The 16532-nt window shown below is 44.2% G+C and overlaps 1 protein-coding gene across 1 annotated transcript; it reads right to left on the bottom strand.

The window, feature by feature from the left end:
• Positions 1 to 1727: 1727 nt before the first annotated feature.
• URAD (ureidoimidazoline (2-oxo-4-hydroxy-4-carboxy-5-) decarboxylase) lies at positions 1728 to 9611 on the bottom strand. Its single transcript, XM_090275696.1, has 2 exons — positions 9357 to 9611; positions 1728 to 2458 (listed from the first exon to the last, which is right to left on the bottom strand). The coding sequence occupies exons 1-2, from the start codon at positions 9529 to 9531 to the stop codon at positions 2112 to 2114; spliced, it is 522 nt and encodes a 173-aa protein (XP_090131822.1). The 5' UTR covers positions 9532 to 9611; the 3' UTR covers positions 1728 to 2111.
• Positions 9612 to 16532: the final 6921 nt, after the last annotated feature.

Raw genomic sequence — 16532 nt, 5'->3', positions numbered from 1 at the left:
CAGCTCCTTTGAAGGGGCGGGTCTTTCCCCACTCGTACCCACTCCTGCAGAAATAAACAATTTTCCCGACAAGCTTTTGAACCGCTGAAATATAACTGAGATTGGAGACACCCAGGTCGTTCCTGAGAGATCCAGGTCACCTTTATACTCTAATAACAGCGCTGAGTGATCTGCCTATCTTAGAGTGAGCATATTTACAGAAGGAGCCCAGACTCTGTATTTGCGGGCCCATCTATCCAAAAGCTGGACTCAGCCAGGGTTGGACAGTGTCCCTTGAATCTACTGCATGATTCTGAGTGTCAGGCCCAGGCTGTGGCACTTGTATCCTGGGCCAAGACGCAGGTTTCTTGTGTATGTCAGGAAAGCCCCCAAGTTACCCTGGCTAGAGAGAGACAGGTGCCTAGCCCTAGGCCCAAGGGCTCCACCATTGCCTCTAGGTCCTACAGCACAGAAACGGAGCCTTGGGTTCCCTTTGTGGTTTGCACCTGACCTTCCTACACCCATAAAGGCATCTGGCACAGGCCCCGGGCTACAAAGATGCTAGTGGCCACAGCTCACTCACCTAGTCCCCCCATTTATGCTTTCACCCTTACCACTAACTGGGAACCCCTGTAAGATGGGAAGGAGGGGTGAGGTTACTTGATTAAACTTCTGGTGCTACCAGAGTGGCTTCTTTCTGTTGAATTCAGCCCCCACCAAGGGTGAGGCCATACCCGGGACACCACATTTTATGGAAAGGAAGGTTTCCTCCCATCCAAGTACTAACCAGGCCAGACCCCGCTTAGCTTCTGAGATCAGACAAGATCACGTGTGTTCTGGGTAGTATGGCCATAGATAGGAAAAGAAGGTTTTCTTGTTGCTGTTGCTAACTCAGACTGGTTGGTCACTAATGGAGGTTCTTGTCTGTAAAAGGGCCAATTCTGCTTTCACTTCTACCCTGGTTGTAATGGGGAGGATGCACATGGCTAGTTTCTCCTCTGCCAACAGAAATCTAAGTAATAGTTGTTGGGGTCTGTTATACCTTCCAATGTGTGAGGAGAGAGAGAGATGGAGAGAGAGGTGGGCTTCTCCTGCATGAGTGGACATTCTGGCCACCAGTACAGGGGGCTGCCCAGTTGGCTGGGGCTCTGGAGCAACAGGTTTGACATACTCTGCAAGCCGACGTACTCAGGCCAAAAAAAGTCCTATGGGCACTGCTTTTCTTCCATTGCCCACCATATCAGCGCTATGATGTCCCATCTTCATCCTGAGGGCCACAATATCCAGCAATGCTCAATAATTGTTATTAAATTAATAATTTTTATTGTTAATTTAAAAAATAACTGATGGATTTCCTGGGCAGTTTGAAGTTCTGATGAGCCCACCTCTGGAAGAGAAGGCAGGCCGTCACCCGCCCCAAGAGGCGCCTTCCCAGAGCTGGTCCTTCAGAATGCTCCCTCCTACCCACTGTCCCTACACTTGGCGCTCTCCGCAGACAGAGACCCGCGCTGGCTTTCCGAACACGGGCTCCTGTACGCACACCAGAATGAGAATGCCACTTTCGTTCGCATGTAAATGTCAGTGCAGCAGATAAGGTGAGAGAAGAAAGAGAGAAAGAAAGAAAGAAAGAAAGAAAGAAAGAAAGAAAGAAAGAAAGAAAGAAAGAAAGAAAGAAAGAAAGAAAGAAAGGAAGGAAGGAAGGAAGGAAGGAAGGGAGGGAGGGAGGGAGGGAGGGAGGAAGGAAGAAAGAAAGAAAGAAAGAAAAGGCAAAGGCAAACTGCTATGGAATAAAAGATTGGTTTTCCATACGTTTTTTGATTGGAAGTTCCAGCTTAACAGGAGAAGGTAAGCAGACAGAGCTGGATAAGCGCTTTGGAAATCACAAAAGCTGGTGGTGTCAACGGACCGTAAAAGGAGTGAAAAATTGAAGCGGTGAGCTGGATAAATGGAACAAAGCACGAAACTACATAGATATTTTGGCAAAGCGTGCGAGTGTGGGGCTGTGAACCAAAGGGCTCATTTTTCGTATGATTGCCTCAATCCTTCCCTCCTTTTGTGCGCTTGTGGACGTGGGTCCGGGCCTGTGCAGGGCCGCGGTCTCCGCGCGTCCAGCGTCCGGACGCTCGCGGCGACTACAGTCGGGCAGGATCGACGCCGAAGAGGTCGGCGAGCCGCAGGCGGCAGATCTTCTTCACCTCACCCAGGGCTGTGCGCAGCTCCAGCGCGGACGGGCAGTGCAGCCGGCGCGCTAGCTCGCGGAACACCGCCTCCCGGTCGCTGAGGCGCGCGGCGAGCACGAAGGGGAAGCCGAAGCGCGTGCGGTACTGCGCGTTGAGCTCAGCCAGCTGGAACCGCTCATCGGCGCCCAAGCTCATCAGGCCCGCGGCGCTATGCTCCCGCTGTGACTCCGCCGTCAGCGCGCCCCGCTGCAGCTCGCGGCCCGCCAGGTCCGGGTAGCAGCGCAGGATGCCCTCCTGGCCTGCGGAGAAGCACAGACACGCCACGGGAGCGCGTTACCGCAGCGCTGACAGGGAGGAAGGAGCTACCTAACGTCTGCCCCAACCCCGAGGAGGCTTTGGGTGGGAATCGAGGTCCGCGGGAGGTGGTGAGGGGCAAAAAGGAGTGTCCCGTAGGAGCAAGGGCGCCCATTGCACTCGCCCTCAAACACGTTCCGAACTTTACACCCCTCTGTCTCCGCTTCTTTCGGCCTGGGCCAGGACCCAGGGGCGGGGCGGGAAGTGACAAATTTGTCCTTTGAGACCTTGGGTCAAGAAGAGCGGAGGGGGTGAGGCCTCTGAGACTCGGAATTTACGACTTGCTCGGGAGGGAGCAGGGACGCGATAAGGAGTCCGAGCATTTCGTGTCTTTTCAAAGTCCTTTGCTCTCAGGGGGGCTTTGATGTCGGAGAGAGCCGACGGAGGCCTGGGGACTTCCTCCAAAGGCCAAGGAATGGGGTTCGTTCTGTTCCAAAGGAGGAGAGCCGGGAGGGTCCACGGGGGTAACACCCATGGGGCGTGGCAAAAGCCCAAGATTTTGTGCCCCTACTGGAATAAAGCATCCAGAGAGCCGTGCAGATCATTAACTGAGGCGGAAAAAAAAAAATCCCACCGGAATCCCTCAGCCCTTCGAATGAAAGTGGTTTTCCTCCTTTTAGGAAAATAGCACCCACTCACCATCCACCCTGTCAGAGGTTCGTTTCCCTTACACCGCAGATTATGATGTTTTCTCATTATCTCCTAGAACTAAAATGAGGCTTCTCTGGTGTGGTTCCTGAGAGTTTAGGTCCTAATCCAGGGGTTTCCTCGAGCCCTTGGCCAGTCTTTCCGCTTAGCTCTCTAAAGAGAATTGGAATCCGCAGGGCTGAGGGAGGTTTCAGATGTTGTGGGACAGAACCCATAATCTGTACAGAGAGGGTAAAGATGCTGAAGTTGATGAGTAGTTGTGAGGATTAGAAACAACTCATCTATGTAAAACACAGCGCCTAATGCTGGCAGAGTTCAACAGCTAATATTCTCAGTCATAGTAAACTCGGTGTAACTGACTGAAGCAACTGACTCTGGTGCTGGGAATAGGCAGGGGACTCTATTGGAAAAGGGGATCATTTAAAAGCCCCCTTCGTTGTGGTGTAAACATATCTTTACTTAAATTTTATCATTTCTGCCCAGTTAAAGGATGGTTATGATTGCTCCATCTAACTTGTGGACCTGAGTCCTCGGCAGTGGGGAGAACAGTGAAGGAACATTTGCATTTAAGAGACCACTCGGTGAAGGCTCAGATAATTAGGTGACCTCCCCAAGGTCACCTAGCCAGTAGCTGATGGCACCTGGACTCTGGACTCCAAATCCTGGGCATCTTTTGAGGCACTGGCTGCCTCTACAAGGTTAAGGGGAATTTAACATGAAACCCACTGTCACCAATGATCCCATCTCTGTATCCCCATGGTTTTAGAACCCTTCTCATGGACCCTGTTTCTCTGGCCCTGCAAACAGGAGGTGGTTCTTTCTCATTTCCTGCAACCAGCCCTGTCCAAGTGGCATGAAAATGTAGATGTTAAATTCCCTACTTGGGGACCCCTCCCTGCCAAGCCATGAGTCAGAGCTGGCTGTGCCACAAGGCCACTGGATCTGCTTCTGCTGTGCAACCACGCAGTCCTGGGACCCTCAGACTACTCGGCTGGGGTGGAGGAAACTTTGAGTCCTGGTTGGCTCTGCAGGCCCCCACTTGTCAGGACCCACCCTGTGCCCCCTCCTTGCATATTCAGATTTTCAAAGCAGCCTCTAGGGAAGTGGTGGAAGCTCCAAGTCTCTCTCAGGACCCCTTGTCTCTCAGCTTCCCTTCCCTCTATTTCTTACTCTCCAGAGGCCCAGCTCTAGCTTCAGGACAGTAGTTACAGGTGGAAGAACACTGTGTGGGGGCAGGACCCTTACAGCCCCCTACAGGATTCCCCTCACTGTCCCACATGAGCCCCACCTGCTTCTTTTATTCTTGCCTTTGCATCTTGCTTCTAATTCCCCTGGCTTTGTCTCCTCCCTTGAAAACATCGCCTGGGGTTAATGTTTGCCTAGGAGTGAGCCTGTCTTTCCCACTGTTTGCAGGAGAAGAGAAGGGAGGCCAAGAAAAGGGCAGAGCAAAGAGAAGAAGAGACTAAAAAATAAACTGGGAACTTGCTCACACAAACCTCAGCTGCAAGAAATAGAACCTTATGAGTAGTTCTGTCCCCTGTCTTTATTGCCCCAAACCACTGAGCCCTGAGTACTGCCCAGGATGGCCCTGATCCAGCCCCTCTGGCCAAGCTTCAGTTCCCCTCCTAATGCTGTACCTTGAGAGCACTTCCAGCCCTGGTCTGAAACCCCAGAGGGGCAGGCACCTCCCACCTCCCTGTCTTCAGTCCTTCAGGTCCTCCCACTTGGAATGCCAAAGTGCTAACCAGAACACTTGAATGTCCCTTAGTTCTCAGGATCATTTCAATGCTGTCTCTTCTTTAGCCTCTCCTAAAATCCTAGACTCACTCCCTGTGCCATTGACATGTCATGTGTAGAGATTTAGGTGTGGATATATATTGTTTGCTGCAGCCATAAGACATGCATCTTTGCATCAGAAGAATTCCTGGTATAGAGCTGACATGCTTTGTTCCGACAGGAGGAGACAGGGCAAGCAATAGTGGCCACTGAAGAGCAGGCAATTGGCTTAAAACCTTGTTCCAGTCCACTTGTGTCCCTACATCTGTGCTAAGTGGTGTGTACTCCTTCCTGGCACAATAGATTGTCTGTTCCTTCTGTGGAAGACCAACCTCTCCACTGGTGTTCTTGAAGCCATCTCTCTTCCCATCTCAAAGAATGCAATTTCAAACATCAGTTTCTCTTACTTCAACTCATGGTCTTATCGTCAATACACAAATATGCCACACAATCACTTACCTCATAAACAAAATCAAATCCCTCCCTTGAGTTCCTATTGTTCTCTAGCTTCTTCCCTATGTCTCTGTTCCTTCCTGCAGGAACTCAAGGGAGCTAATATCCACATCTGAGTAGTATCTCCACTTCTTCACTTCCCATTTCAGGTTCACTCTACAAGCTTTCAGCCCCACCCACCAACCAGTCTGCATTCATCGAAGGCACAGATGATGGACATTTTGCCCAAACCCATTACCAGTGCTCTGTCCTTTGCTCTCACAACCTCTTCGGGAGCATGTCACAGGGTTGGCCCTCTCTCCCTCTTGAAAGATTACCATCATTTGCCTACTTTCACCAATGGTTCTTGCTCTGCCAGATTACTAACATTGAAGTACCCAGGACTCACATCTCCTCCCTTCTGTATTCACATTAATGTCCTAAGTGTTCATCTAGTCTCATCTCTTGAAATGCCATAGTTTTGGATGATGCTCAGATCTAGTCTAGTCCTCGGCTTTTCACTGAGAACCTTCGTCATGGTCCACCTGAACACACTATATTTTCATGCAGGTGATTACCAGGAATCTCAGACATAACAGACTCCCGTTCTCCACCCTGTCCTCTCAATTCTTAAGTCTTCCTCATTGTAGAAGATAGTGCCACTACCGACCTGGTTGCTCAGACTAAAACTTTAGGAATTATCCTTAATTTCTCTTAGTTTTTGACATGCATCCCCCTAACAATCCCCAATACCTGTTGGCTCTAACTCTAAAATCTATTTTGAGAATCCAGCCACAACTCTCCATCTCTCCTGCTTCAATCTTTGTTCAAATGACCTCTCACTTTTGCCACTGCAGCAGCCCCACTAGCTGACCTCTCTTACCTCATATTTCTCCACTTCTCACTACTCTCCAACTATCTTGATCTTTCTGTGCCCCCAAATGCCAAAAGTCTCAGGTTCCTTTTCTTAGAGTGGCCTTCTCCTAGATCTTTGACTGCTTCCTTCTCATTTTCTGATTTTAAACTCAAATGTCACTTCCTAAGAAAGACGTCTTCTCTTATGTATTTTTTATAATTATACATATTTTCTTCTAATACTTCCTGGAATCCAAAATTATTTTTTATGTTAACTCTGTCTCTCTTTGCTAGAATGTAAACTCATTGAAGGTATGGACTTGTCTTGGTCACTGTTCCAGTCCCCAGTGTCTAGGACAATTTCTGGGGCACAGTGGGCACTCAGTAAGTATTTATTGACCAAAACACCACTCTTGGAAAGGAATTTTATACATTCTTCAACAGAACAGATTTTAATGCTGCTTCTACCTGACAGCCTGCATTCAGGGGGTTTATTAGTATCTAACTTCATTAACTCAACAACTCTGTTTTGAAATAAGTATTAAATAATGAATTATGCCATTATTGCAACTGTGAAATGCCACAAAGATGCATGATTATCTTTATTATAACAGTTTTACTGCTCTTTGATTTTTAATACAAACCAGTACTGAACTAGTTCATTATTGGCTGTGTGTGTGTGTGTGTGCGCGTGCGCTTCAACCTTTTTCCGTTTACTATTGCCATTCCCCTTTCCTGGAAATCAAGAGGTTGGCTTCAAAGGATACTTTGTCAATTATTGCTAGAGCTAAATATTAATCCTGGACTGCCACCTACTGGCTAATAGTCATCAGAGCATAACCTAAATGGATTGTCAACCTTCGTTTACTCTAAAAACAGGATTTTCAGTTTTCTGTCAATGGTAGAAAATTTTCTTGGATCATTTAAAACAAATGTTTGATGAGGTGAGTCTCTATAACCTGCACATCTACTTAAGGTCCCTTTTAGTTTTAGGATACAAAGACTATTACAGTCAGTGTTCCTTACTATTCAAGAAATAAGGCCTGACTATGCAGCAAATCCTATTTTATTTGACTATTTGAACAACCAAAATGAGATCTGTGGCATTAAACATTTATGTGAATTGAATAAATTAGTAAATGAATGAATAAAACCCCTAGAAATTATTTCTAGACTTTGCTTCTGATTCTCTGGAAAATCCTTTAAGGCTGCTGGGTTGACTATCAGTGTTTGAATCCCAGTTCTGCCACTTTCTGTGTGTCCTTGATCACATTACTTAATGTCTTTGGTCTTCAGTTTTCGCCTCTGTAAAATGGGGATAATAATGTAATACTTGTTTTATAGCATTAGTATGGAGTTTAAATGAGGTAACAAGTGTGCCTGAAACACATTGATAGTAAGGATTGAATATGTTTTAACTATTTTTATTATTACTTTGCTAATATTACCTATCTGGTATCAATCATTAAGGTGATTAGATACGAAGCAACCACCCAGACAGCATGGAGACTCTGCTCCCAGCTGCTTGCCTAAGATAAGTATGGACACATCATAGGGCTGAGAAGCAGGCTCCACCAGCAGAGAGGTCCCTTAACTAGACCTTAACTAACCTTAACTAGAGCTTCTAGTCCAGCCAGTTGGAGTGACTGCTGGAAGGAAAGAAGACAGAAATAAAAAATAAAAATTTATTTCATTATCTAAGCTCCTGGTATAGAGTAAACTCCAAATAAATGTCGAATAACTGATAAAGCAATGAATACTAGATTTAACTTATTTATACTTTCATAGCTTTCTCCCTCAATACATTCCTCCCCCGGTGCTTCCACCTCTTTGAGTATTGAGGTAGATAATAGGATTTTCCTCCTTTTTTGTTTTTTGTCTTTTCCTGATAGAAAAAAAAAAAAAATGTCATTCATAAGGCATTCACATTCTTTAAAAATCATTTCCCCCCGGCTTAGAAGACTTTCATTTGGCCTCATCCATTTTCCCACCAGACATTTTGAACTTGGGCTCCCAGGGCCTCTTGCTCTTTCCAGCTTGCTCTGCAGGCTCTGGGCTGACCAACCTGTGGGTCATCAGTCAGAAGGCTCTGCTGTCTGTCAGCTCCCCTAATACCTGAGCCCAGAGGTGGCGGGGAGAGCTCAGCTTTGGAGCTGTCTGAGAAATGGGTGTCAACATGGCCCCAACATTTCTGTCAGTTTGATTTTGTAACACTATCTTCCACTCTTCCTAGACGTGCCTAAAATGAAATAAAATGAGTTTCTTGGGAGATGTTTGTCTGACAGTGAAAAACCATCCAGATGTCAAAGGCCTGGATGGAAAGGCAAGACTATTTGCTGGCCTCATAGAAGAAAGAAGAGGGTCAATTCTCCCTCCCCACCCAGGTCTCTGTGGAAGGCCCCTGTGTGAAGACAGCACTTGTCCCTCATCCCCCACCCCACCTGCCGTCCCTTGAGCTCCATCCAGGTGTCTCCGAAGAGTTATCTGGACAATCTCTTCATACTTTAAATCCCTGTGAGGCTGAGTCACATAGGGTTTGCCTAAACCTCCACCCCACACCCAGAAGTTCCTTTTCTTTCTCTATCCAGAGGAAATCAACAACTTTTTTCCCTTTCTTCAAAGGAATTCATTCAGATTTTTGTCTTTTTCTCCTTTACTCCCCTCCGGGGAAAGCTGATTGGAATGAATTTACTTTCCTCAGCAGTCCAGTCCAAACTGGCCCTTTTTGGTAAAAATGTCAGCCACATGCTCTTTCCCCTGGGCTTTTGAGATATTCTGATATCGAGCTGTCTTCTCTCCTGTATACAGGACATTCCCAAAGTGAACACACTAAGCTGAGACAGGTAGGCCCCCGGCCTCACCTTTGGCCTCGGAGCTCCGTGAGGCCCCATTCTCTTTCCTCATGACCTCATAGCTTTAATATTTAACAGCCTCTTTACCTTACTTTTGGCTTAACACCTTGCAAGTGCTTGACTACCATTTACTAATTTTGAGGAAACTTAGTGGCCCTTACAATGAAACTAGCTAAATAAATATAGCAATTCCAACCAACTAAAGAACCTTAACATGTTTTGATAAGAATATCTGAAACCCTTTTGTGGAGAATCTCAGAGTCTAATACTGAAGTCTTACCTGACTGTGGCAGAGCATCAATAAATGCAGAAAAGTGCTTCTCTAAGTCTTCCCAATCAGAGAATGGGCTCTGGGACCAAACAGCAGCAGCAATCAGAGGACATTTCTCAATGACATTCCCAAACACATCCACAAATTCTCTGAAGTCCATGGAATTGACCTTTTCCATGTCCATTGCTTGCAGGCAGTGGGACGTCAGCTCCCCTCTTGCTGAGTGGGTGACAGGGACTCTGCTCACCAGGTTATGTTTGCTGAATGCACAGCTTGTTTTTTATGCAACACCAGGTTGGCATGTTTTAAATGCCTCGGGAGAAGCAGATCTCGAGGACTTGTGTAATGAGCAAACACAGGTTTAGGATTCTAATCCAGGGAGTGATGATCTCTGTGCGGTAAACATTTTCAATCAAACTGTTCCCACCATCAAAGCCACAGGGGCCATATTTCACTCTCAGCATTTAAGCCGCATACAGTTTTGGTGTCAATAACATTTTAGTGTCAACATATCCTAGAAAAGTTTTCCCTGAGAACCTCAAAGACAGGTCACAAGTCAACCCACTGGACTTTGATTGCCCACCTGTTGTTGCTGCTGTGGGGGGCAGGTAGTATGTTTTACTCTTTCTCTGTATTTCAAATGCTTATGATTAATTTTTTACCTTTATGTTATTCGCAGATACCTCTCAAAATACTGTGAATGATAAAGTAAAAAGAAAAGAAGGGGTCCAAATTTAAAAATAAAGATATTTCAATTTCCCTTTAGAACCAAAAGCACAAATGTTTTTCCAAAAGTCGTACTAGCTCACATTTTCTTCCATCTGAATCAAATTCAAAGAGAGAGCAACCGCACTAACATTAATAAATCAGTCATATTTGTCCCTGGGGTCTGTGAGAGACAGTTGACAGTAGTGCCCAAGATAATCTATCACAGCTACAGATTTTTGTCCTAACTCTGTAGACATGTCCCAGCCCTGGTCTCATCCTGACTACCTGGGCCGAGGTTCTGACAGAAGGATGGACCTCAAACCTTGAGAAGAAAGTGAGGAGATTTGTTTTTCAAATGAGAAAATCTGGTGCCAGAAGTACCACCATTACTGACCTTGTCTTCAACATGAAGGAAGCTACATCAGTTAACATTTACATGTCGCATACCTCCACATGTGTGAAAACACATACATGGGCGCCTGCAGAGTGAAGTTGCTGCTTTGGAGTTCTGATCTGCTCTGCTGCCTATCATCTGACATCTGGCAAGTTCCTGAACTTTTCTGTACCTCAGTTTCTTTGTCTGTAAAATCAAAATCGTAATAGTGTTTACCTCGCGGGATTTTGGCAAAGGTTAAATAAATTAATATACTAAAGCACTTAAAATGGCTCCTTTACATCGCACTACCTAGGTGTTGGGTAATGTAAGATTTTCTATTACAGTTTCTCCATTGGACCAGTCACAGAATTTTCTGTTTCCCATTCTGCCACCAGCATCACATAGACTTTTCCTTGCCCCTGACGTTCTGCCACAGACCCAGTTAACAGCCCAGTGTCTACTTTGTTCCCTCCTCCCCCACCCCACTGCCCTCAGCCTCACTTCATTCTGGAGCTGACCTGTGCAGCCCGCAATGTCAGAGGGTGCCTGGGGGAAAGGGAAGGTGTGGTCTGTCTACGGCCCACACTACAGTCCATCCAGGCTCCCCAGCCTGATTCCTAGGCTCTGGGTGACCGAGAAAGATGGAGCAGAAGCCGAGGAAAATGAGGGTCCTGGCTCCACTGCTCTTGGCCCGCACCCCTTTGCCTGACCCCCTTACCATTTCCTTCTCTTGTCTCTGCACACCAAGGGTCTCCCTGCCCTCATAGGAGTTCCTGACTGGGGCTTGGAGCCCCGGGGCTTGTCAATTCTGAGAGCAGTGCGAGATAGACATCTGCATTTGCAAATGGAACATGCTCAGGCTCATACACCTGGAAATGCTGATACACCTGGTGGGAAGGGCTGCCTACTAATCTCACTGCATTCCTGGCACAGACTAGAAAGCTAATCCCCTTTTGTTTTTTGTTTGTTTGTTTCTTTGTTTTAAATTTTAATGAATTTATTGGGGTAACATTAGTCAATGAAATTATATGGGTTTCAAGTGTACAGTTCTGTAATACATCATCTGTATATTGTATTGTATGTTCACCACCCAAAGTCAAGTCTCCTTCCATCACCATTTAACCCCACTTTACCTTCTTCCACCTGCCCCCACCTCCTGTTTCCTCTGGTGATCACCTTACTGTTGTCTGTGTCTGAGATTTTTGTTTGTTTGTTTCTTAATGCCTTCACCTTTTTCACCCAGCTCCTCAACCCTCTCCCTTAACACCTCCTTTTATTTTGTTCTAGCTATAATATAATAATGGAACTCCAAATAACTTACAACACATGAACCTTTAAGACACAAAGATTAAGGAATTAAATAGTCGTGAATATAGAAACAACACTGACAAAAACCCAAATCTCTAGTGTGGAACTAATATGGCAGCCCACACCGCAGAAGCTCTCTGAGGTTTAACTTTTCCTGTTTGACTCTCACCAATCAAGTCAATCAATGTAATGTAAGGTGATCAGAGGTAAGGCAATTTGCATCCAGACAAAAAGCTAAGTTGTTGAATTGTATACTCAAAATAGGTGAATTGTATCGTATATGAATTGTATATCAAAAAACTAGTTTTTTGAAGTTAACTTATATATAAATGTAGCCTCATAATTTGTGTTTAACAATACAATGTATGATTCTAATGTTCTGATTACTGAATGTATTATAGTTGACTTTATTATATTTTTTCCTTTAAGAGACTTTTAGCAGTACATGGAGAAAATTCTTAAATAGGCACAGTTGCATTTTTATTTCATTTGTTAGTTGAAACATTTCATGTGCCTGCTCCCTTCAGCTATAGCTGTTAACTTTTCATGAATAAGCCCATGCAGGAATGTTTTCTCAACAAGATACCAGAAAAACCACTCGCTTTCTTACATATACATTCACGATTCAAGGCAAATTGGACATTGGAAATCTTATAATCCTGCTGAGCCAAAGCAAGTTGAAGGGCTTCCAGAAGGAGCCCAGAGGCTGGTGTGGCTGAGAGGAAGCAGGCCGGGTGGGGGCCAGGCCCGGCCTGCACTGAGTACCTCCATGTGCCTAACCTTCCAAAGGCCTACCTCATAACTCGTTAAATGAAATAATACATGTCAAGCCTTTAGCAATAGCTCTAGGATACATGTGTTATCAGTAAATGCTAATATAAAGAACTCATCAAAGCAAACCTTGAAGACATTATGTTAGGTGAAACAAGGCAGTTACAAAAAGACAAATACTCTATGTTCCACTTATACAAGGTACCTAAAGTAGTCTACTCTATAGAAGCAGAAAGTAGAATGATGGGTTCCAGGGCTGGAGGAAGGATGATTAGAGAATTTGTGTTTAATGGAGACAGAGTCTCAGTTTGGGAAGATGGAAACGTTCTGGGGACGGTGGTGGTGATGGTTGCACAACAAGGTGAATGTACCTAATGGTTAAAATGGTAGATCTTATTTCATGTACATTTCATCAAAGCCTTTTCAGCCTTATTAAGATAATTTGAAATTTAATACATGTTTGAACCCCTAGGAGCTAAAAAGATGTGTTTTTTGGGCGGCGTAAAGTCTCCCCTTACCTTTTGTTGTTGTTGTTACTGATGGTGATTGTGGCACTGACAGAAACAAATGTGAATACTGATACGCCATTTATTTTTGACAAAAATGATAGTGAGAGTAGCAGAGGAGTTCAGATAAATCTGTTACTGAGGAAGCCCTTCATGAAGAACTAAGGCAAGAGAAAGATCAGGAAGAAAGCCACGTGGCTGTGGTGAGGGAATGAGGGACAGAAAAGAAGACGGATAATTGAAGGGCTGGAACTGCGATAAGAGGTCACCCAGGACATCTTCCTGCTGCAGGCCCAATGCCCCTGAGTGTTTTTCTTACTCAAAAAAATCTCCAGGATATAGGTTTTTTATTTTAATACAGGAAGCCAGTCCAGGATCAGACAACACAGCATAGGAGGTGATCCAAGAAAAAGTTCAAAAGTCAATTCCATGTGCAGATGAATGCACTCTGTAGAACAGAAGGATAAAAACCAGGTCCTATAAAAGGATCTGACATTGGGCTGCTCAGTTCATGCCAGGAATGTGGTAAATAAATAATGCACATAAAAATGCACAGTTGTTACAATAGTCGAGAAACAACTGAATGCTGAATAAATGGATTCAAGTTACCTTTATAGAGGGTTGTTTTTTCCTTCTAATGAACTGATTGGCCTTCCCTTTAATTCTGCTTAAAATGTACCTTCCAAGATCGGGGTGCAATAATGAAGTCAGGCCTGTTGGCTGGCATTAATTAAAAAACAGTAGTCCTAGGGCTCCACCTACTGGTGAGATAACTGTAAAGGCCTGGCGGAAGGGGCTTTCCAAATAGCAGCAGCCATCTCTGAAATCGGTGTTAGTTGTGATCTGACACATATGTAGCGTTGTCAGGGATACAGATTTACATAAATCAAAACCCAATCTCTTGTAAGCGCTGGGTTTAATAGAATCTAATTTCATTTTAAATGTCATCAGTCCTCAGAGAATGTTGCCTTTTAAATATCATATTGGTATAACAAATGTTATAAAAGTAAAACAAGATAATGAACTCTTGTGAACCCATTATCCTACCCAATCCAAAACACTTCAAATGTCATCGGTGTGATAGTGGCTAAATAATGGTGATTGTATGTTCACATAGTACAACAGTGAAATGAAAGAACCAAAGGTTCATGTAAGTAACACCATGAGTGAATCTTAGAGGGGTAATGCTGATTTAAAAAAAAATAATGATAAAGCAAGATATGGAAGTCTGCATAGAGTATGTTGCCATTTTATAAAACTCATGAACAGTAGAATACTAATTTTCCAGGAAATCAAATTCTCTGGTGCTTTTAACACTGAAACAACAAGGGCTGTGCTGGGTAGACAACTCCATGCACAAACCAATTCATTTGGCTCCATCCACAGCGCAGTCAGGTTCAGAATGTGTATGCATTCTGACTAAAGTCACTCGGGCAGAAGGAAAAGAATAACACCCCTATAAATGTTAACTCACTTTTATTTCCCTCCCTGTAATCACCAACATTTTTGGACAAGCACTTCAAGAGGGCATACCAAATGCTTGTGACTCCACTGCCTTAAATCCTATCAAGATGCTAGAAGAGTAGATAAATCAGCATGGCACTTGAAGCTAGAAAGAAGACCATTGGCAACCAAAACAGAGAGGACTTTCTAGAGAAGGTAAAGCAGATGAAACCCTCCATTCAGCCGAGGAGACTGAGTCAGCGTAGGTGTTTGCACCAAGGTCCTCCGGTTGTATGCATCAGGGGCAGGCTTGGGTTCAGTGTCTCAGAGTGAGGATTTACTGATCTGACAGGAAGGCTGGAGACCAAGGCTTGGGCAAGAAGAGGGACCAAAGTGACTCCAGAGATCTAAGCAGTGGGAAGTGCTTGTCATTGAAGGCAGGGACAGGTACTGTGTAAATGAAAAGCTCCAATTCCTGTTTCTATTCTTGCCTGAATCCAGTCAAGGTACTAAGTTCCAGAACAAGAGAGGATGTTTATTCAACTAGCTTGAGCCAAGGGTCCTCCTTGGGTAGAAGGCAAAGCCCCCTGACTGAAGTCCTACCACATTGCATGCAAGAGGGAGAAGTGATACCTTAAATCATGGTGCTGTTACAGAAGGAAATAGGAATTGATACTAGATGGCCAAAGAAATGCATGATCACTACAACAGAGTCTTTAAAAATAATAAATACAACAAAAATTAAAAATACAATTACCATATGATTCAGCAATCCCACTTCTGGGTGTATATACAAAAGAATTGAAAGCAGGGTTTCAAAGAGATATTTGCACACCCATGTTTATAGCAGCATTGTTCACAATAGCCAAGAGGTGGAAGCAAACTGAATGTCCATTAACAGATAAATGAATAAACAAAATATATATACACACACATACACATATATGCCATGAGATATTACTCAGCCTTAAAAAAAAGGAAATTCTGTCACATGTTACAACATGGATGAACCTTAAGGACAATGTGCTGAATGCAATAAGCCAGTCACAACAAGGCAAATACTGTATGATTTCATTTATATGAGTTATCCAGAGTAGTCAAATTCATAGAGGCAGGAAGAAGAATGGTTGTTACCAGGGGATTGGGGGAGTGGGAAAGAGGAGTTGTTGTTTAATGGGTGGAGAGTTTCAGTTTTGCAAGGTGAAAAAGTTCTGGAGATCTGTTTCACAACAAAGTGAATATATTTAACACTACTGAACTTAAAAATGGGCAAAATGTCCTGACCAGCATGGCTCAGTGGCTTGGGCATCGACTGACAAAATGGAAGGTTGCCTGGTTCAATCCTAGGTCAGGATACATGGCTGAGTTTCAGGCCAGGTCCCTGGTTGGGGGCTTGCAAGAGGGAGCTGATCAATATTTCTCTCATGCACTGATGTTTCCCTCTCTCTCTTCCACCCTTACCCTCTTTCTAGAAATAAATAAAATTTTAAAAATGGTCAAGATGGTAAGTTTTACCTTATGTGTTTTTAACCACAATTAAAAATAAATACGATAAATAAAATAATAGTAGAACACAAGGGAAATTGCAATATAAGTGTTAACAGGGACTTGATGACTGCGAGTTATTAACCTGTTTCAATTTCTTCAGGGGGAAAAAAAATTAGTATAATTTTGGTATTTACTTCTTAAGGTATTTGTGAAGATTAAATGAGATAATGCATACATAATTAGCATAATGCTTAGCATATAAGCTACACAGTTGAGAAAAATATTGGCATCTTGTGAAAAACAAAAAGCATGTTTGACAGTATGGCTAGTATAATTCCACTTTGTAAAAACAAAGACCTCAGGATCTGATCAGTGTGGCTCAGGCAATTGGGTGTCATTCCACAAGGTGAAAGGCCACCCGTTCAATTCCCTAGTCAGGAGCCGAGCAATGTTTCTCTGTCACATCAATGTTTCCCTCTCTTTCTCCCTCCCTTCCTTTCTCTCTAAAAATAAATAAAATCTTTTTAAAAAACCTCAAAGACCCCTGCATGTGTGTTTATATGTAAACACATGTGAGTAATGTAA

Source organism: Furipterus horrens, unplaced genomic scaffold (assembly GCF_987537825.1).
Source record: "Furipterus horrens unplaced genomic scaffold, mFurHor1.1.pri manual_scaffold_4, whole genome shotgun sequence".
NCBI lineage: Eukaryota > Metazoa > Chordata > Mammalia > Chiroptera > Furipteridae > Furipterus > Furipterus horrens.
Note: the sequence above shows the minus strand (reverse complement) of the source record. Positions and strands in the feature narration are given on the sequence as shown.

Bases quoted from the DNA above. Each gene is read 5' to 3' on its own strand.
- URAD (XM_090275696.1), bottom strand. From the start codon at position 9,531: ATGGACATGGAAAAGGTCAATTCCATGGACTTCAGAGAATTTGTGGAT. The intron at 2,459-9,356 runs GTAAGACTTCAG...GCTTCTCCGCAG, and splicing joins TGATGCTCTGCCACAGTCAG to GCCAGGAGGGCATCCTGCGC.